This window comes from Piliocolobus tephrosceles, chromosome 6 (assembly GCF_002776525.5).
Source record: "Piliocolobus tephrosceles isolate RC106 chromosome 6, ASM277652v3, whole genome shotgun sequence".
Lineage (NCBI taxonomy): Eukaryota > Metazoa > Chordata > Mammalia > Primates > Cercopithecidae > Piliocolobus > Piliocolobus tephrosceles.
The window spans coordinates 86,316,886-86,337,180 of record NC_045439.1 but is presented as its reverse complement, the minus strand read 5'-3'; the positions used below and the strand labels follow the sequence as shown (position 1 = coordinate 86,337,180).

The 20,295-nt window shown below is 53.8% G+C and overlaps 1 protein-coding gene across 1 annotated transcript in view; it reads right to left on the bottom strand.

The window, feature by feature from the left end:
• Positions 1-20,295, bottom strand: part of TMEM266 (transmembrane protein 266) — a 70,581-nt gene that overhangs the window by 31,294 nt on the left and 18,992 nt on the right. The window contains exons 3-6 of the mRNA XM_031935797.1: positions 16,706-16,860; positions 13,305-13,378; positions 3,590-3,646; positions 2,336-2,474 (exon numbers count right to left, since the gene is read on the bottom strand). Of these exons, the coding sequence (XP_031791657.1) occupies positions 2,336-2,474; positions 3,590-3,646; positions 13,305-13,378; positions 16,706-16,860 (425 nt within the window). The remainder of the gene's footprint in view (positions 1-2,335; positions 2,475-3,589; positions 3,647-13,304; positions 13,379-16,705; positions 16,861-20,295) is intronic.

The window sequence follows — 20,295 nt, the reverse complement described above, 5'->3', positions numbered from 1 at the left end:
GTGTCCCTGAGACCCATCTCCAAGTCCGGAGGCCTGCCGCTGCCTCCTCAGATCTCTGCTGAAGCCAGTTCACACCCAGGGTTATTTTGCAAGAGTAGTAAATTAACGTCCATCTGTTCACCAGCATGTCTCTCTCCTGAGGCTCCCCGGGGGCTCCGCGATGCCTGACGTGTCAGGAAAAGGGCGGGACAGCTGGGAAGTGTGTCACAAAGGGGGCTCTCAAAATCCATTAGTTTGAGGGTGTGCAGCTGTCCACAGCTGGAAGAAAGACCCAGAAGGCGCTGTTCCTACCCTGAGCGGGGTGGATGTTCTCATGGACAGAGCCAAGAACAGGGCCCTGAGCAGACTGCAGGGAGTGAGCAACTGAAAGAGTGCTGTTGGGTGTCGGGGGTCCCAGGCTCCACTTCTGGTCCTGAGCCTGATTTCACTAAGTGACCCTCATCCTTCTTTGCCTCAGTTCCCCCATCTGTCAAATGAGGGGAGTGAACCAGGTGATCTCCCAGAGCCTCCCCAGCCTTCCGAAGGCTTCTGAAGTGAGACCCAAACACATTCCAGTTTGATGAAGTTTCCCTATTAGGGGACCCCTGACAAGATGTCAGCATCTTCATCAGGACCAAATCCCACAGTGTTCGCAGGGTGGAACACAGGGTGAGGCCCAAGGAGAGGGAGCCCGCCCTGAGGATGACAGCTTCTGCCTTGCACCTGATGGGCAAATGCTGATGGAATAGTCTCATGGCTACAATTTCTATCATCTGCAATCAAAATTCAGGGCTGGAAAAGACCATGGCATCTATCCCAGTGGTTTAAAAACTGTGCTCCAGAAGGCCTGGCAGTTCCTTAGAGGTGCCTCAGAGGGCAAGGGAGAAGACAAGGAGGTGGGCTGTGAGGCCCCTCCACTCCAAGTCAACCAAAGCAGCTCCACTTGCAATCTCTTTTACCGATTGGGTATCATTTTGCTGAAGAAGGCTTTGCTGTCAACCAAACCAAACCAACAAAACATCCTGGGAACCACTGTCTATACAACCTCCTGGTCACTCTAGGGGGACCTCTCTTGGAGGCTGACCAGCCCACTATGAGTGGCTCTGTTCCTTATCTGGCTGATGGGGCGTGGGCCTCTTCTTCCTGTCCTCAGGGACCAAGGACCACCCTCTGGAGCCCAGCAACTTGAGTCTTCCCTCTTCTGTAAGATGACTTCAGTGACCTGCCTGTGTCATCATCCTCTGGGCCACCCCCCACCCTGAGTATCCTGCACCATTCTCCAGGGGTGGGTTTTCTGTCCCCCAGGTCCTCTGGGCCACATACTCTGGTCTGTCACCACCTTCTGTCACCACCTGTCACACAGGAGCCACCCAGGTCAGGGCACAGCTTTCCAGACAAGGGTGGCCCAGTAGGGAGGCAATGATAAAGCAATGACAAAGGAGTGGACCAGATGCTTTCTGTGAATGGAGACCCAGGGATGGAAAGGCATGTCACTGAAGATGACAGAAGCACAGGCCAAAGGCCAGCCCCTGCCAGCATCTCTCTTCTCTACTTGTTTGCAGGTCAACGGGCTTATGGGCACCCAGCTTGTCCTTGGTGGACTCAAAGGTGAGACAGAGCCTGTAGGGAGCAAGGCCTTGACTAGATGACCTGGATAGAGCCAGTGGTGAGGCTGGAGGCCATCGGGGAGCCAGCAGCAGGTGTGCACTGAGACACTCAGGGTGTAAAAGTCTGCTCCTGGCCGGGCGCGGTGGCTCACGCCTGTAATCCCAGCACTTTGGGAGGCTGAGGCGGGCAGATCACGAGGTCAGGAGATCAAGACCATCCTGACTAACACGGTGAAACCCCGTCTCTACTAAAAATACAAAAAATTAGCTGGGCGTGGTGGTGGGCACCTACAGTCCCAGCTACTTGGGAGGCTGAGGCAGGAGAATGGCGTGAACCTGGGAGGCAGAGCTTGCAGTGAGCCGAGATCGCACCGCTGCACTCCAGCCTGGGTGACAGAGCGAGACTCCGTCTCAAAAAAAAAAAAAAAGGTCTGCTCCTTCCAGAACGATAGGCCCTGCTCTAAGGGCTTGCGTGGAGGCTGGCCCTCCAGGCTCACAGTAAACAGCTGCATGGGAATGAACACGTGGCCCCCAAATGGGAGTTGGGAAGTTCAGCGTGTGCATGCAACACCTGGGCAGTGTGCGTGACAGCGAGTGAGCAGGGACAGCTGGCCCCTCTCCCTGATGACAATTTCACCTTCCACTCTGATGCCAGCAGGGCGTACCCTCATCACACGGTGTCTCCTCTCAGTTGACAGCCCCAGTTTCTGGAGCAGCCCCACTGACCACATCCCCCTCGGGCCACTCACCATCAATGACCCTCTTCACCCTCCAGATCCGGAGCATGATGATGAGGCTGATGGCATCCCAGGGGCTCCTGGGTCCATTGGCCACGGTGGACGCCACCATCGGAGCCAAAGATAGGATGATCACAGCCCCGTCAAACACCTGTAAGAGGAGGCGCATTTCAGTGCCCTGGGCTCTGCCGTGTGATTGGGACCAGGGGTCAGTCAGGCAAAGCAGCTGGTGCTGCTCAACTTCTCCAGCAGCCCGGGGCCCCAGCAGAAGGCCACCCCATCCCTGGCAGCCCCTCCTGACCCTCGTGAGTCTTTAGGGGCCTCCTCCTCCTCCTAGATGTTCTCCTGAGTGCACTCTGTCCTCCAAGTGACCTCAGCCCATCTCCAGCCCTTAGTTCAGATGGCCTTGGGCTGTCTTGCCCCTTCTCAAGATAAGGCCTGCATTCTGTATCCCAGACCCTCGGCAGAGGCCAAGCTGGATCCCTCCTTGGCAGAGCAGGGGCTGAAGGCAGGCTCAGGGTGTCTCCTTCCCCGGGGGGAACAGAAGCCCGGAGCCCACATCTCAGCTCTGTCCAGTGCATAGTCTCTAACCCTCCAGGGAGGCAGGGCTAGGCAAGGAGGGGGCCCAGCCTGCACAATGAAGCCTTGGGCCCCGCCCTTCCGTCTGCCTGCCCCAGCCTGGCCATGTTCTAAGCCATCCATCGGCCAGGCCCACTGTGTCAGATCCCAGCACTGAGCCAAAGAGGCTGAAACATAGATGGAGAGGTGAGGAAGCAGTGGGCAGCAGATCTTGACCATCTTGCCTTGCCTGTGTGCACAACACTGCCAGTGACAGCCAGGCCTCCCTGACCTCTTCCCACCCACCACGCCCCACCCTCATGACAGGAAGCAGAAGGGAAACCCAGCCTGAGAAGCATGTTGACAGTTTCCCACTCAGCTTTCCATTTAGGGTGAATTTATTTGTTTTAAAACACATTTCAAAAGCTTTTCAAATTGATTCAAATTGTAAAATTTTGCAGAACTTCAAGGAATTCTGCATTCCTTTTAACATTCTAAAGAAATGTTTTAGAACATTCCTTTGCTGAAAACAGTCTCAGTTCCCCCTCCCCGCCCCACCCAACATGTGCAGCCACAGAGCCACAGAGGTCAAGTGGGAGAAGGAGCTAGCCTTTTTGATGGTGTCCACCCTGGGATGGATGGGACATGATGTTTTCCAGCTTCCAGGATGGCTGAGTGAGGGCTTTGGGGGTGGACATTGGTCTTTACCTCTATTTTGTTTTCGATGTAATCCCAGATCCCAAGCACCACAATCCGTAGAACAGTCTGAGGAAAGGAAGTGAGAAAGTGATTATTCTCCAGGTCCTCCTCCAGCTGAGAAGATTCCAGAGCTCAGCATTCAGAGCTCTGCTTCCGCATTCAGTAAAAGGAAAAGGTCTCCGCCATCTCCTAAGCATTTCTCAGCCCCTGTGCCCTCTCCACTCCCACTGCCAGTGCCCCACCTCCAGCCTTCATGGTGGGCGCACCTCCTGCTGGCTCCTCTGCCTGCAGGCTCAGACCCCCCATCTCTGTGCCATCCCCTGGGCACTCCTGATGCCATCTTCAGTGCTCCCTGTACATACAGAATACACTCCAAATCCCTCTGAAGGATATTAAGACCCTGTCTGCCTCACCTGTGTCATCTTTTGCCACTCCTGTCATGCTGCAAACCACTTACGAATCTTCAAATATACAAGCTCTCTCTCTCTCATGGCCTTGTCTTTGCATGTGGCAAGAACTGCAGTTGACTCCCCTCTCCACTACTTGGCCCCAAATCTCTTCCCTCCTTCCTGTACAATAACTGAAGCTCCAGCATGGCCACCCAACTAAAGACTACATTTCCCAGCCTTCCTTGCATCTGGGAGTGGCCATGTGACTACATTCTGGCCAATGGCTAGCAACCAGAAGCACCAAGTACAACTTTCAGGTTGTGCCCTTAAATGAATTAGGCTCCTCCTCCTTCTGTCTTCCCAAGGCCTAGAATTGGGTGCATAAGTGTGATGGTGTGCCATCTTCAACCAAGGAGGGCCAGGCCGCAAGACAGAAGCCTGCTGGGTCCCCGACAGCCCCAAGCCTTACCTATCCACTTAATGTGTTTTTCCATGAGAGAGATATGGACCTTGCCTTGTTGAAGCCTCTGTGTTTTGGTTTTCTTGTTACAGCAGCTTGGCCTGTGCCTGAGCCAGCAGGGCTTTCCCCTTCCTGTCCTTCTGGCTTAAACGTCACCTCCGTGAAGCTCTTGCACACTCCCCGGCTCAGCTGGTGCCTCCTTCCTGAGTGTTCTTATGGTCCCTGGGCATCACCCTCCCACAGCACTTCCTTGTACCTTGTGCTGATTCCCTCCCCATCCCCCAGTGGAGGCTCAAGAGACCTGGTCTGTTTTCTTTCTTTTATCCCTAACACCTGGCATACAGCAGCCACCAGGCGATTATGCACTGTGGACAGATGAACAATGCGTGCATGAATGAATAATTCCTGAACGGTACTGCCTTCAGGAGTGGTTTCCTCACCAAGAGGACATCTTTCTCCAAAGAAGCCTCTTAAATGCTGGTCCCATAAGATGCCGGTACATTTGTCTGCAGGCTCTTCCTTGAGCCGAGATGACTTTAATTCACAGTGATTCACACCAGATGGTGCCCCTCTCCCTCATGCCTGTAGTATAAGCCTATCTTTTTGAACTATGCAAAGCTGCCCGGAGGATCATCACCCACAGCTGTTATGCCACAGAAAGGCTTGGCCGGTAAAATCCAGCTCTTTCTCGTGAAGGACAATCTTGATTTCTGTGAAGGGATGGGAAGGTGAATGCTCATCGGGGACAGTCATGTCTCCTTCTCTGAGTACCGAGAGGAGCATATGGCAGCCCGAAGTCTGCTCCTCTATAACTTCCCGGTGTCTGGGTGGGTGGCCCCATGCTTAACTGCAAGACACCTTGCAGGGGTGGGAAGAGATCTGGGGGCAGGGGGGCCACAATGTCTTGAGATCATAGCTCAATAATGGGCTGGTTGTGTGGCCTTGGGCCAGTCAAATCCTCTCCCTGGGCCTCAGTTTCTCCTTCTGCCAGAGAGGTGGGTTACATGTTATAATTCTTCCAATTATTTATGAGAATAATATCTGCCATCTACTGTATGTCTGAGTGCCAGACCCTGGGTCAGCCCTCCTAACATGTGATTCTCATTTTACAGAAAGGGCCAGAGAAGTTAAGGAAGTTGCCCATAGCCACACAGCAATCAGGAATGAAGGCAACATTTGGACCCAGAAGTTTCTGGCTCTGCAGAGTGTACTCAGCTGTGTAAGAACACCACATAACAAGCAGGCATGATGGCTCACACCTGAAATCTCAGCACTTTGGGAGGGCAAGGGGGGCGGATCACTTGAGGTCAGGAGTTCAAGACCAACCTGGCCAAATGGTGAAACCTCGTCTCTACTAAAACTACAATCATTAGCCGGGTGTGTTGGCACACACCTGTAATCCCAGCTACTCAGGAGGCTGAGGCAGGAGAATTGCTTGAACCTGGGAGATGGAGGCTACCGTGAGCTGAGATCATGCCACTGTACTCCAGCCTGGGTGACAGAGAGACTCTGTCTCAAAAAACACACACACACACCACATAAAAATATGGTTTCTTTTGTTGCTGCCCAACTCCTCTAATTGTGCTGAGATTGAAACTTAGTGTTTGTCTCCTCTGAAATGTTACAATAGCCATATCCATCCTGAACTCTCAGTTCTGGGGTGTCCAAAACAAAAGTCCAGGCTGAGAAGATGGGAACGGGCCCTGGTGCAAATATAATTTCTGCTATGGCAATTGCTCCTCCTCTTTCTCCCCCTTCTCCTTTTAAAATGGTGGTAAAATACACATAACACAAAACCATCTTAACCATTTTGAAGTGTCCAGGTGGTGTGAAGTACATTCACATTGCTGTGCAGCCATCACCACCATACACATTTAGAACTTTCTCGTCTTCCCAGACTGAAGCTCTGTACCTGCTGAACAGTAACTCCCTATTCTACCTCTCCCCATTCTACTTTCTGTCCCTATTAATCTGACTCCTTTAGGATCCTCAAATAAGAGGAATCATCATGCTTCTTTAGAAACAACACTCTTCTTAGCCGAAAAAGCAGAGGCCCAGGAGTGAGGGGTGGAGGGAGCTGGCCAGGCATGGGACTCAGCCAGCAGTGGTTGAGCAGGAGGAGGAGGCGGCAGACGGTGCACCCAGAGCCTCTGTGCCCCACGAAGGAAAGAGACTGAACGGTTTTATGAACCAGAGCAGTGCCAGGGAACCAGGTGAAACTGCTAGAATCCCAGCCGCTGCCTTCCCTCTGTGCTGGCCCGTCCACAGAGGACCCATCCTCGGAGGCCTGGCTCAAGCCCCACTCTTCTGGAAGCCTTTCCTGCCTAGCTCAGCCCATGGAAACACAACAGCAAGAGGCCGCTGTGGAGAGGGCTCAGGAAACACCTCCCAGCCAGGCCTCCTGCTAGTGATGGGGAAGCAGTGGCTCCAGGTCAAGGTCAAGGCCAGAGTGACCCTGGCTCTGAAACACGCCACCTGCTGGCTTTTTCCCCCGCAGCATCCTTCCCCTCCCCAGACACCTTTGCCGAGACCCATTGTCCATGGAGGCAGGGACAGAGCCTCACTGCCCTGCCCCACACAGACCAAGCAGAGTTTTACACCTCTGAAAACACGGGCTGTACTAACCCACTGACCGCCTGTGCTTCTCAATGTGCAGCCAAGGACGTCCCGCTTCAGCAGCATTGGGGGTTTATGTAAAACGCAGATTCCTGGACTCTTGTGGAGAGCCAGGATATCAGAAACTCTGGGCACAAGCCCCGGAATATGCTTTTTAAACAAACTCCCCTGGAGCACCCGATGGAACTGCAGGGATGTGTAAGGCGACCCCGCTCCAGGTTACAACAGGAGACCACAGGCCCACAAGCAATAACGAGAAAGGGCGTTAGATGGGGAGTCAAGAGACTGGTCCTCTTTCTGGCTCTGACTGTTCCTTACTAACCACCTGACACTGGCCGGATCTCTGGACAGATCCGGGCTGAAAGCAGATCCATGCCCTGTGTGTGGCCACCTCCAGAGTTGCTCCAGAGCTCAGCAAGGCACACAGCTCACTAAAAAAGCAGAGTGATGACGAGGGATTGCCCCAGCCCCAGCCCCAGGGCCGTGGCCTTGCAATACAGGCCCCTAAAAGTTGCAAAGGGCTTTGAAGGAGCATCTGACGGAGCCGGAATCCTCAGCTTCAGCCACCTCCTTTCCCACCTGGGGCTAAGGGTTTTCAGCCTCCTTCATCCCAGTTTTGCCTTCAGGAGGCTGCTCTGATAAGCAGTGTAGGCTACAGCCTTGGCAAACACTCAAGGATGGTGCCATTTATTGAGTATTTATTAGGAGCAAAGTTTTTATACCATTTGAGAGACGCAGAAACTGAGGTGCGAAGAGTGGTGGGTGAACCTTCTGGTCCCTGGACCCCTCTTGCCTTCCGGCTCAGGTGCCCTCATCTTCTGTTCCTGGTCAAGCCCTGCTCTCAAGAAGGGACTCCCCTCATCTCTTCCAAGGGAAGGAAAAGCTGTCTTCTCTGAAGGAAGGGGTCCAGGCTTCAGGCCGCAGGACAGAAGAAGGGGAAGTCCCAAGCCTTGCACCTAGTCCAGGCCCTGCCTCAGCCAAATGGCAGAAAGGGCTCCTGCCCCTTCCTGCGGCCTGAGGCCGAGGCCCTCCCCTCAGCAGAATCAGCGTATTTCCCTGGAGAGGAGCCTGATGAGGTTGCTAGAGTTTGGAAACCTTGGGAGATGCAGGCAGAAGTAGCTGTTAGTCTACAAGCTGGTTTTGTGCAATTTTTCAAAGGCAGAGGAAGATCCCTAGCTCACCTCTTAGTGAGCAGAGTGGGGGCTGGACACCCCTGTGCCCTGCAGAGCCATCCCCACATGGGGCCCACCAGCCAGGGAGAAGGGAGCAGCCATGTTTAGCCCCGAGCCTGTGGCCTCCCAACACTGCCAGCTACACCCCTAGGTTGGGGTCGTAGGGTGGTGCGTGGCTCAGGGGAGCAGGCTGGTCTAAGGAACAGCCACCATGGGTACCAGGTGCTGGAGGCTGACCCCTGGCACTTCCTTAAGAAGCAGATCTGCTCTTGGATAAATTTTCCCTGGGGTTAAACTACAATGGCAAGACGAAGACGTGGATTCCAGGATCCAACTACAAGGCCAAAATAAGAAATGTGAAGATCTGTGTGGTAGCTGACACTGTCACTAGTCTCACACTGGTAAGGAGAAGAAAAATTGGGGCTGGACACAGTGGCTCTTGCCTGTAATCCCAGTACTTTGGGAGGCCAAGTGGGGAGGATCACTTGAGCTCAGGAGTTTGAGACCAGCCTGGGCAACATGGCGAAACCCCGTCCCTACAAAAAATAAAAATAAAAATTAGCCAGGTGGGCCAGGCATGGTGGCTCAAGCCTGTAATCCCAGCACTTTGGGAGGCTGAGACGGGCGGATCACGAGGTCAGGAGATCAAGACCATCCTGGCTAACACGGTGAAACCCCGTCTCTACTAAAAAATACAAAAAACTAGCCGGGCAAGGTGGCGGGCGCCTGTAGTCCCAGCTAATGTAGTCCTAGCTACTTGGGAGGCTGAGGCAGGAGAATGGCGTAAACCCGGGAGGCGGAGCTTGCAGTGAGCTGAGATCCAGCCACTGCACTCCAGCCTGGGCGACAGAGCGAGGCTCCGTCTCAAAAAAAAAAAAAAAAAAAAATTAGCTAGGTGTGGTGGTGCACGACTGTAATCCCAGCTACTCAGAAGACTGAGGTGAGGGGATCACTTGAGCCAAAGAGGTTGCGGCTGCAGTGAGCTGAGATTGGACCACTGCACCCCAGCCTGGGTGACAGAGTGAGACCCTGTCTCGAAAAGAATAAAAGAAAAGTGTGCTGTGCTACATCATGGATGAACTGAGAAAACATGCTAAGACTCCAGTCACAAAAGACCACATAGTGTCAGATTATGTTTACATGAGCTATCCGGAAGAGTTAAGTTCACAGAGACAAAAGCAGATTACTAGCTGGCAGGGGTGGCGGTACAGGGGGCAGGGGGAGTGACTGCTACTGGGTATGGGGTCTCCTTTTGGGGGTGATGAAAGTGCTTTGGAATCAGGCAGAGGTGACGGCTGTACATCACTGTGTGGGTACTAAATGCCACCGAATTGTCCACTGTAAAAGGGTTACGTGAAGAGAATTTCACCTCAACAGAAGGAGGAGGAAGAGAGGGAGAGAAGAGTCAGTAGCTGCTGCCACCACTGCCTGAGGCTCCTGTCTAGAAGGCCAGCTGTGGCTCTGCTTTCTCTTCTCCCAGGGAAAGAGCTGGGGCTGCCTGGGCCTTTCCAGACCCCAGGGATGGGGCCAACACCCCACAGCCTACACTGGGCCCTGCTGCAGGGTGGCCTGGCCTTGGCCAGGAGGCACCAAGGACTCCTGCAGTCTCAGGGGAGGAGCAGCAGTCTTCCCAGTTCCAAGTGGCCAGCTGCGCCTGGCCTCAGCCAAGGGCAGGGCTGTGCTTTGGAAGAACATTTGCACAATTCTCCATCTGGATTCCAAGGCTCTGCATATTCTTGGTGCTGAAGGGCCCCGTGAAGTGCAGCGACCCTGCGCGACCTGGAAGACTGGGGCCCAGGAGATCTCACGGGCATCCACTCTCACCTTGGGCCCCTGCAGGGACCCCTGCACAGCCTGCCTGATGAGGGGCACTCTCACCGCTTTGACAGCATCTATCTCACTGTCAAACAGCTTGGCCCATTTGAACAGACGTCCTCAAACGGAACCCAAACCAGCCTCACCTTCCCCTTCTCTGAGCCTAGCTCTGTGACCTGGGGCCAGCACAGAGCAAAGTAGCCCATCTTCCCAGAGCGGCTGCAGAGCTCTGGGGTGGGCAAAGGCCGGGGCAGAGGCCCACTCATCCACCCAGAGGCCTGCGCCTGGGCCCACCTGCCATTCCTGCAGGCCCTGGGCAGGTTTCCACACCTCTCCAGGCCTCAGTTTCACAACTCATAAAATGTCCTACCCACCTGCCAGGACTGCCCTAAGGCTCAGCTGCGAGGAGGGGTGGAGAACTGCTCAGGACAGGCCCAGGGCTCCAGGACAGCAGGCGCCCCGGCGGGGTGACCTTCTTGGAATTTCCTGTGGAGTAATGTCCACTCCCTAAGGCCAAGGAGGCTTAGAGTGTCACCCCACCCTCGGCCCACAGCCACATCCCTGGGTATTAACCAGGAAAGAACTGGCAGACCTGAAGGGGTGGCACTCATTTCTCCCGGCTGAGGAGGGGGTGCCAGTCATCCTGGGTCTGTGGTCTGAGTGATCGCTCGGTCAGACTTTCTTTCTCAGGTTCTTCCCAGAGACCCCTGGTCCCTTCCCACCCTGCCAGCTTCAGGGCCTCCGAAGGATGCAGTCAGGGGCAAGAGACCAGCTTTGGAGCCCAGAGCCCTGGGTCAGTTTTGGTCTTAACTGCGTAACCGTAGGCTGCTCTCCTTGTCTGTGCAGTATTTTGAAAGGACACCACTGGTATGGTGGGCAAACACGCAGGCTGACCCACCATCCTGGCCCTTCCTACTGGGCATCCCAGTCACTGTGAGGGGCACAGACATGCTCGCATGTTTCCAAACTCTCTGGGGGCAGGGGACCTCCATGAGACCCTCTCAGTAACAAGGTTCTGACACGGTTCTTTGTGGGCACGCAGCAAGACCACGGAAACTTGCGCTTGCTAGTGTGGTGTGAGCTGTGTGTATATTCCCGCAGGTTCTGTACCTCATTCATTCGTCACTCGATCCCCATGACTCGGCCCTCCATTCATGCTGGGCAGAGGGCACTGGCAGGGCCGGACCCTGCTACCTGTCACCTGGCTCCACCCCCTCACCATCTTTGACAAGATCAAGGTAACAGAGCTAGCCCTTCCTCCCCAGCCTCCTACAGACCCTGCTCTCCCCGGAGGACCCAGCCCCTTCCCTGGTTTGGGGGTGCCTGTGGGGGACTCTGAGGCTGTGATTCTTGTGCACAGGGGTTTGTCTGTTTCAGGTGGCTCGTCTCCGGCAGTGACAGGAAGGGAATGCCAAATTAATGTTGGGCAATAAATTCTGCAAAAGCCAATAAAACCAAAGCAGAGGGATAGAGGGGAAGAACCGCAGCAACTGATTAAACATTTTTGTTGGCAGTCACAGACACATGGCACATTTTCCAAGGTTTGCATCAAGGAGACATCTGGCCATGGCCCATGTGTTTGCGGGAGGGAATCCTGGCCAGGCAGAGACAAGGGGCCAGGGAGGGCAGGACCCACGTGGGGGCTGTAAGCGGGGGAGCAGGCACTCTGCTCTGGTGGCAGGCAGAGGTACCTCCAGGACAATGGTCTCAGGGAGGCAGTTAGGACCCCTCCTGGGAGGGCAGTGCTGGGATCTGCCCCCTCCATCTGAGCCTCAGGCCCAGGCTCACCGACCAGCTCCATGGGCTGCAGGAGGCGAGGCTCGGGAAAGGGAATATTCCATGCTTGGAATGCCTGCTGCCCAGCCCACCACACCCCACACCCAGAGTCAGGATTCTAGACTCAAGACCCAAAGCCCAGCTCCCTCCTGATTTTTAGGGAGGGAGGGGGGCAGAGAGAGAGAGAGAGAGAGCAGAGCCATTAGGTAGACCAGAGGGGACCCACAGGAGGATGCTGGGGCTCCTGACTCCCAAGGTTCCCTACCTCAGTGCCTCTGCCCATGCCACCCTCTGTCACAGCATCCTTCCTCCCTTCAAGGCCCCGGGTCTTGGGGTATCAGAGCCCCTGTGCCTCAGGTAGAGCAGCTCCCGTTGGTGTGAGCTGTGCGTGTGTTCCCAGCAGGCGCTGTGCCTCACTCGTTCCTGCCTTTCCCTGAGGGTTTGCTGAGCCATGCTGAAAGGCCCACGGGACTCTGCGTGGGCTAATATGTACCCATAGCAAGGATGGGACGCTGGAGGGTGGAGTGACACAGTGGCCTGCTGACTTGGGCCAGTCCTAGGCTCTGTTAGGAAAAACCAGTTTTCTACATGAAACTCTCCTGTCCTTCAGTGAACCTCCAGTGCGCACAGGGCAGGATAAAGCCCTGCCTGCAGTAAGCCCAAGCCAATTCCTCCCACACCCAGATGCAGGCCAGAGTCTCACTGGGACAGCCTGGGAACTGCTCAAAGGAAGTGTCACTCACCCCCATGCAAAAACAGAGGAATGTGCTGCCCAGACAGGTCAGCTTCTGCACCAAGCCCAGGGGCCCGCGGATCTCTGGATCTCCGTAAACTTTCCCCCTCCCCTCACCACAGAGATTCGCACTTGGTCTCTACTAGCCGACTCCAGCAACGCTGACAGGGGTCCATGCTCCCTGAGCCCCCATCTCAGAAACACAGCCTCGCACTCACACTGAGAGGCATATCTCCTGGCCCCATCAGACCCTGGGCCCCTGCAGGACCAGGTCGGGTCCACTGCCTGGCCCTGTGACCCGGTTCCCCCACTCCCTGCGTGGTTCGGCCCCAAGGGTCCGGCCAACTGTGGGCCCAAGACCACAGCCACAGCGTCCCAAGAGCTTCCCTGTGTGGGCACTCAGCTTCAGCCTCACCTCCCGCCTGCTCCTTACTGGCCGCACCCAACACCGGCTGCCCCTCGATGCCACACTCAGTCTCACCTTCACCAGCGTCATCGGCGCCCTCCTCACCTGGAGAACACCTGCTCATCCACTGGGGTTCCTCCCAGGTTTTTGCCTGCGCCAAACCCCCCTGGCTGGGTCAGGCTCCCTGTACCATCTCCCCCAACAGAGCTCAGCTATCTGTATTGCATCTCCCTCCCAGCAGCCTCAAAGGCTAGCGGGGGACCTGATGCTAGAAACCATTTCAAGAAGTGGACCTTGGTTTTCCCAGGACAGGAGTCACCCAACAAAGGAGGTGACAAGGCCACAGTCTCTACGTACCTCTGAGAAGAACACGGACAGAATGACCAGGCTGATCCAGTGAATCACGCCAGCAAACTGGAACGCGCTGGAAACTGCAATGGACAGGATAAGGACCAAATTTGAGGAGCAAGGAATTAGGTGTGTTGCTATGGGGACTTCGCAGCATCCATCCAGACCTCTGGGACCCCAGGGCCCACCTGCATGAACATTTAGATCTGGTGGAAATTGGGTGACAAAGCAAGGGCAGCTTTAGCTGGCGTCTGCAGTGAAGGCGGTAGGAGATTTGTGAGACAATGATGCTGTTCTTCTTGCCTCCAACCCAGGGGGCTGCTTCCTTCTCCCCCATAGGCTGCCTCTCTGAGCTCCTGCTTGGTCTTTGGTGAGCTTTTGGCTGCAGCCAGGCTGTAGGGACGAAGCCCTCCAGAAGGGGTTCAGGAAGACCTTTGCGGCTTTTGGGCTGTGTAGGCAGCTTCAGTCGAAGCTGGATGGGCTTTTAGACATCCAGCCCACAGTTCACCCCCAAAGCGCTGTGCACAGTCAGGGGACTCCAAATGAGCTTACTGTGACTTTTCATTCTGGAAACCGAGTGGCAGAGACGGTGGTGTCGGCCAGGGTGTTTTGGAGAGAAGGCTGCAACGAGGACTGGCAGGGGAGCCAGGTTTGGGGCAGAGGTGTCTGCCTCCCTCCCTAGATTAGCAGAGCCAGTGGGATGGGGTCTGCTAAACTTCTATGTTGCCCTACTTGTCCCCAGGTTCTGGAGTGGGAGTGAGAGAAGCCATTGGCCCCTGAGGGTTCCCGCCCCACCTTTCACCAGCCACTCCTTAGAGTTAAGGCATTTTCTTTGGAAAGCCCTTTTAAAATACGTGAAGCCACAGCCAGCCTTCGAACCCTGGCATGGCATGGTTTTTAGCCAGCAAGGCCAAAAGCAGGATGCTGGGGCCTAGGACAAGGGTCAGGTGAGCTCTGACGGAGACTGGGTGGGAGGGATTGCCCCAGAGGGTGGAGGGCTCCCCAGAGGCCTAAAATAAATACTGGTGGGACACTGGGGAAGAGCTGAGATGGGGCGAGGGGCAGGAATGCTGCTGAGAACATGCCTGCTCTGCCTTCTTTGTGAGCTGCAGCCAGGCCTGCTTGGCACATTGCTCAGAAACCCCCCAGGGCCAAGGGAAAGTGCCCAGTGCCTTCAGCGGGGAGGGCCAGACTGAAACAGAGGCACCCACAACCTCTCCCGAAGCTCTGGGATCTGCAGACCCTGGGGGTGGGTAGAAGTCAGGTCACAGAGCATAGCCAGGGGAAGACAGCTGCAAAACCAGGTTCCAGGTGGGAGACTCTGAGGCCCCCTGGCTTTGGGCCAAGATGACCCTTAGAAGATGAGCCCGGAGTCAGGCCACATGAATACCAGTGGGAACGAAGAGGCTGAGGCCCATGTGACTCCAAGAAGACCTCCAGATGATTCTGAAAACATAAAATCTCTCCCCATTATTTCTCAAATGAATTCCTGTGCCTTTTTTTACGGTTTGCTTTAGAAGAGCAATAAATCTCTGATTGTGCGTTTTATGGAATTTAAGATGCCTTTTATGAGCTGCTATTGGATCTCCCACCAAAATCAATCTCCTGGATACTTAATTTTAAGCAAAATTCCAGTGTCGGCTGGGTTCTCAGTTCTCCTCAATACCTTGTCATAGCCCGAGCAGCCAAGGGCCCCGAGGACAATCCGCCACGGGGAAAGAAAGGCTCCGTTATGGGCAGGTCTCATAAAAAGCAGACAGTACGGGTGAGTGGGAGGGAAAGTATACAACATGGTTTAATTGAAGACAGGTTGAGTGTAAAACCAGTACCGGTCACTTTATGCTGGAAGATCCTTTAATTGGAACCAAGGGGCCACCAGCTGCATAAAACCCAACTAGGCTTATCAGACAAAAGCAATTCTGTGCTCACCGTTCATCCTCTCTCAGAGAACCGAGAAGGCTCATGTGACTTGGAGGGTGCTTGGACAGACCCTGAGTTCACAGGATCCCATAAAGGAGTTGAGGGCATTTGAGAAAGGAAGCCCAAGACGTCTGAATGGGTTTGGGGGTAACTGGATCTACAGTCCTGGATTTTGCCAGTGGAAGGAAAAGAAGTCTCTTTGGGGCTGATAATTGTACCTTTTATTATTATTATTTATTTATGTATTTATTTAATTTGTTTATTTGAGATGGGGTCTCACTCTGTCACCCAGGCTGGAGTGCAGTGGCGTGATCATGGCTCACTGCAGCCTCGACCTCCCAGGCTCAAACGATCCTCCCACTTCTGCCTCCCGATGAGCTGGGACTACAGGCGTGTGACACCATGCCAGGCTAATTTTTACGTTTTTTGTAGAGACAGGGTCTCGCCATGTTCCCCAGGCTGGTCCCAAACTCCAGGGCTCAAGCGATCCTTCCACCTTGGCCTCCCCAAATGAGATTACAGGCATGTGCCACCACACCTGGCCTGTGCCTCTTTTTAAATTTGCATTTGAAGGATCTACCTTTTAAGTCAGGGCAATACAGGGAACCAGGAACTGCACCAGAAACCACTAAGTTATCCAAAGTCAAGAGGCAAGATACCTGCCCCTGTCCCTCTGGTGCGACAAACAGCATGGGGTAGGCCTGGTGGGGGTAAGCGGTGGATCCTGCACTCAGACAGCGATGTCACTATGGGACATCCAGGACAGAAGAGGTGGAAGAGGAGGTTTAACGTGAAACTAGGACAAATACCAAGAGGAAGAGAACTGGCCAAGCAGTTAAATGACCTGGTGCCTTGAAGTCCCAGCTCTAATACCTCTTACTTAGGGCAAGTATCTCACTTCTCCAAATCTTAATTTGCCTCATCTACAATATGGGATCATATCCATCTCGCCCATCTCACAGGGTTACTGTAGTGTCAAATGTGTGGAAAAATGCTTTAAAAACTATCATGATACACATAAATCACACTGCCAACTCACAGCTGGATAAAAATACCAGGAATCTTATCATTGTGGTCGCTGTCATAAGTAGTTACTATAAGCTGAGATGCCTCCGTAAATGGGAACTCCCCTTAGACTACAGAAAATTCCAACCTGGAAAATCCCAAATGGGAGCAATTAAAAAAATGCATACAGGGGTCCCCAACGTTTTTCATCTCATCAGTTTCTGATCATGGAATGCTGGGGAGAGGACTGCAGAGGCCACATTGGGCAGAGAGGGGCAAACTGAGACTGGGGGTGACAGAGAGAGAAGCTGCCAGATGTATTTCCTCCCCAGTGGCCATCCCCATGAGCCCTGGGGCCTGAGGCTGGGCAGCAGCATCGGCGGGGGCAGATCTCGGCCTGCAGGTTGGGGACCCCTGATGAATGCAGATGCACATTGAATATTGACATCATATGTATTGGCATATGTATCTCTCTTGCTACTCACACTGGAGAAGCTTTATATCTATTAGAAGTTCCAGAGTCAGGAGAATCACCACCAATATTACACAGGCTACCAGGAAACTGTTGAGACTTGCACTGAGCAAAAATACCTGCCACACGGCTGCTCTCTTCCCACAGCACGGCTTCAGCCAGTTAGACCTGCGGGGACAAAAGTGGGGAGAAGAGAGGCTAAGAATGGGAGGGGACAAGAGGGTGGGCCCCAGTCAGAGCCCTGCTCTCAAACCCACCAGTGTCACTCCTCCTGGGCTCTCTCCCTGGCTCTAGGCTTCATGGCGAAACACAACCTTATTCAAGAGGCTGGGGAGCATCATAAAGGGTGAAAATGTCTCATTAAGAAATGGAGCTGGCCATTTTTTTTTCTTTTTTGAGACAAAGTCTTACTCTGTTGCCCAGGCTGGAGTGCAGTGGTACAACCTCAGCTCACTGCAACCTCCGTCTCCCAGGTTCAAGCAATTCTTCTGCCTCAGGCCCCCAAGTAGCTGGGGCTACAGGTGCATGTCACCATGCCCAGCTAATTTTTGTATTTTTGTAGAGATGGAGTTTCATCATGTTGGCCAGGCTGGTCTCGACTCCTGACTTCAGGTGATCCACCCGCGTCGGCCTTCCAAAGTGCTGGGATTACAGGCATGAGCTACCACTCACAGGCGGGCTTATATGCAAATCTGCAGCTCATGCATCTCCGTGCTTCAGTCTTCTCAAAGTTGAAAAGGGTATGAGACCAACATCTGGTGGGTTAGTGGACAGTCGGCCTAAGCAGCAAGTGCAGCATGAAAACAATGTGTTATTACTGCAGTTCTGTGCAGCTCAGAATGCGGTGACATGGGCTCTGGCATTTGGGAGCATCTCAATTTGCCTTTAATAAATGCTCGATGAATCACTGAATGGATTTTCCATTTTTCAGCTATAAAAAGGAAGATTTGAACTAGATCGCTGTTTTTCAAAGTAGGCTGCGTGGAACACTAGTTCCACAAAATGTTCACAGCTGTTATTTGATGCAAAAGTTTCCATGATTGGGTATGTTTTGGGAAATTTGGGTCCAATAAAGTTAAATGGCTATTTTTCTCTGTGGGGCGTTTTAGGGCCTTCAATATGCTCTTATGCCTCATCAGAGTCCCAAAGAGATTGCAGAGTCAGGGCTTCCCAGACTTGCTGGACCGTGACACCCTTTATCACAGAGTGAGAATCTGGCGAGACTAGAGTTCCATGGACTTTCAGGGAAACCCTTGACTATATGATTCTGGGCATCACAGCAGAAGTGAGGCTGCTGAGGACAGAAGCTTTCCTGAGCAGGTCTGGAGGTAGGCGGGGTCACGGAATCTGAGCTGGATGGGCTCCGCAGGGCCCTGGACACCCTTCTCTCAGGAGCACAAGAAAGGCACCTCTGAGGGGTCTGGGGAATACAGGGATGGGGGAGCTGAGCCCAAACCTCACCGGTTTGGTAGTTTAGGTACAAATAGGACCTGCCTGCTTCCCTTGCTGAGGAAGAACTAGGCATCCTGAAGTGGCAGCCACAGCACCAGCCCAGGAGGCCACGCTTCTGGCTCTGCCTTCGGCCACCCTGGGGCCCCGCGTGAACGTTCCTCACCACTGTGGCCTCCGCCTCCACCTCCCCATGTGTAAACAAGGATAACGCTCCTGAACTCACAGGTCACTAAAGTTAAACGAGGAAACTGATTGGCCCTGTAAAGACAATGCAGCTGAAATGGATTTCGGTGATGATGGCGACGATGATGATAAAATATGTGACGGCCTGAACACGGGGTTGTGAAGGGGGCTCCGCCCTGAGGTGCCCCCTTCTCTCGGAAGGAATAACATGAATGCTTCAAGGAGATTTCGTCCTCACAGTCCATCCAGGGAAAGCCTGAAGGAGTCCCCCGCCATTGGAAGGACAGACAAAGCTCACAGCTCTTCAAGAAACCTGATGGTGCACTGGGCTTATTCACGTCATTCTGAATATTTTCTAACACCTCTGGGAATGATAGGCCCCCATCCTCAACTCTGTGGGGAATGCAAAGACTGGTGTTCAGTCCCCAAACTCAGGGAGCTGCTCACAGAGAGACAGGTAGGAGGACATCAACAGGCAAAGGAGGAAGAGGAAGAGGCCCTTCTGGATGGGGCTGTGGGGGTCTATGTGAACCCCGCATGGTCCAAGAGTGTGGGGCAAGAGATGAGGAAACCAGCCAGGTCAAAAGGGAGGGTTTTTCATTAAGGGACAAGCAGAAAACAGGAGAATGGTCTGTGCGGGCCAAATGGTGAAGGCCATCGATGAACACCCTCATCACCCACTGCAGGTGGATTTCAAAGTCCATTGCAAACCACTTCTTTCTGCTTTCATGCTGGCACAAGGGGCCAATCTTCACGCAAGGGGCTACAGAGGAAACCCCAGACTGAAACTGGGAGGAGCTCGGGAGGGTTGCCAGATCAAGCGCAGGATGTCCAGTTAAACATCCCAACTTCACATAAACAATGAGCAATTTTCTAGTGTACCCTAAACATTGCGTATGATAGACTCATACTAAAAAATGATCTGTTGCTTATCTGAAATCCCAATTTAACTGTGAATCCTGTATTCTCATTTGCTAAAGCTGGCAGCCCTAAACTCAAGAGCTGAGGGGTCCAGAGGGGGCCTGGTGAGGGCGACTGTGATTTGATCAGAGAAGCATGGGAACCCTGGGATGCAGGCAGAAAGGCAGGACAAGCTGGGGAAAAGCACATGGGAAGGCCATCTGTCCCGGAGGGGCAGGAGGGAGGGACCTGGCCAGGGAAGCCAGGTGCTCAGATGACAGCTTTGGCCCTGCTGGGCTGGAGGCTCACAGAAGCCTAAAGCTGCTGCCCGCAGCAGTGCCAGCGGCACAGCGCTCCCATCCATTAACAGGTCTTTGCATTTTAAGATATCCTTGGCTATCATCACTTGGCCACCCTCCTCACCTCCTGATTCTTCCTTCCGGCATCACCTACTCCCCCTGCTTCTTTTCCCACGATGTGACATTCCTGTCTCCCCTTCCGCCAGCCCCATTTTCATCCTTCACACCTCTCGCACCAAGTTCACGCTCAGCCTCCAGCCATCTCAGCGCCTCCGGAAGCCGGTTCCCCTGCCCTCTGCCTGCTCACTCCTCCTTGATGGCTCTAGCATGGTCTTTTCTAGGGCCCAAGGACACCCGGCTCCAATTCCACATTCTCCCCAATGCCCATTCCTGTGTCTGTGGCCCCTAAAACTGATGCCATGTCATTGTCATTTGAAATCTGAGCCAAGCACCTTCAGGCGGTTATGAATAAAAAGGGCAGCTGCCAGGGCCATCTGCCTGGGCTAGCCAGCAGGAAGCCTCATCTTCACGTTCCACAGAAGGCACCGGGCATTTGTTCACCTTCGTGCCTTGGACATCCCTAAGACACTGCTCCTTCTACCCCAGAGGAGGGTCCGGAAGGGAGTAGGGAATGAAACGAAGCATTGTATGCAGGAGCCCTAGTTTCGTGTATATTCAGTTCCCTATTGACAGGAGACTCAGATCATGACCTGCTTCCAAGGGAGGAAAAGCCAATTTATATTGCTGTTTAAATGTCATTTTTTCTTTT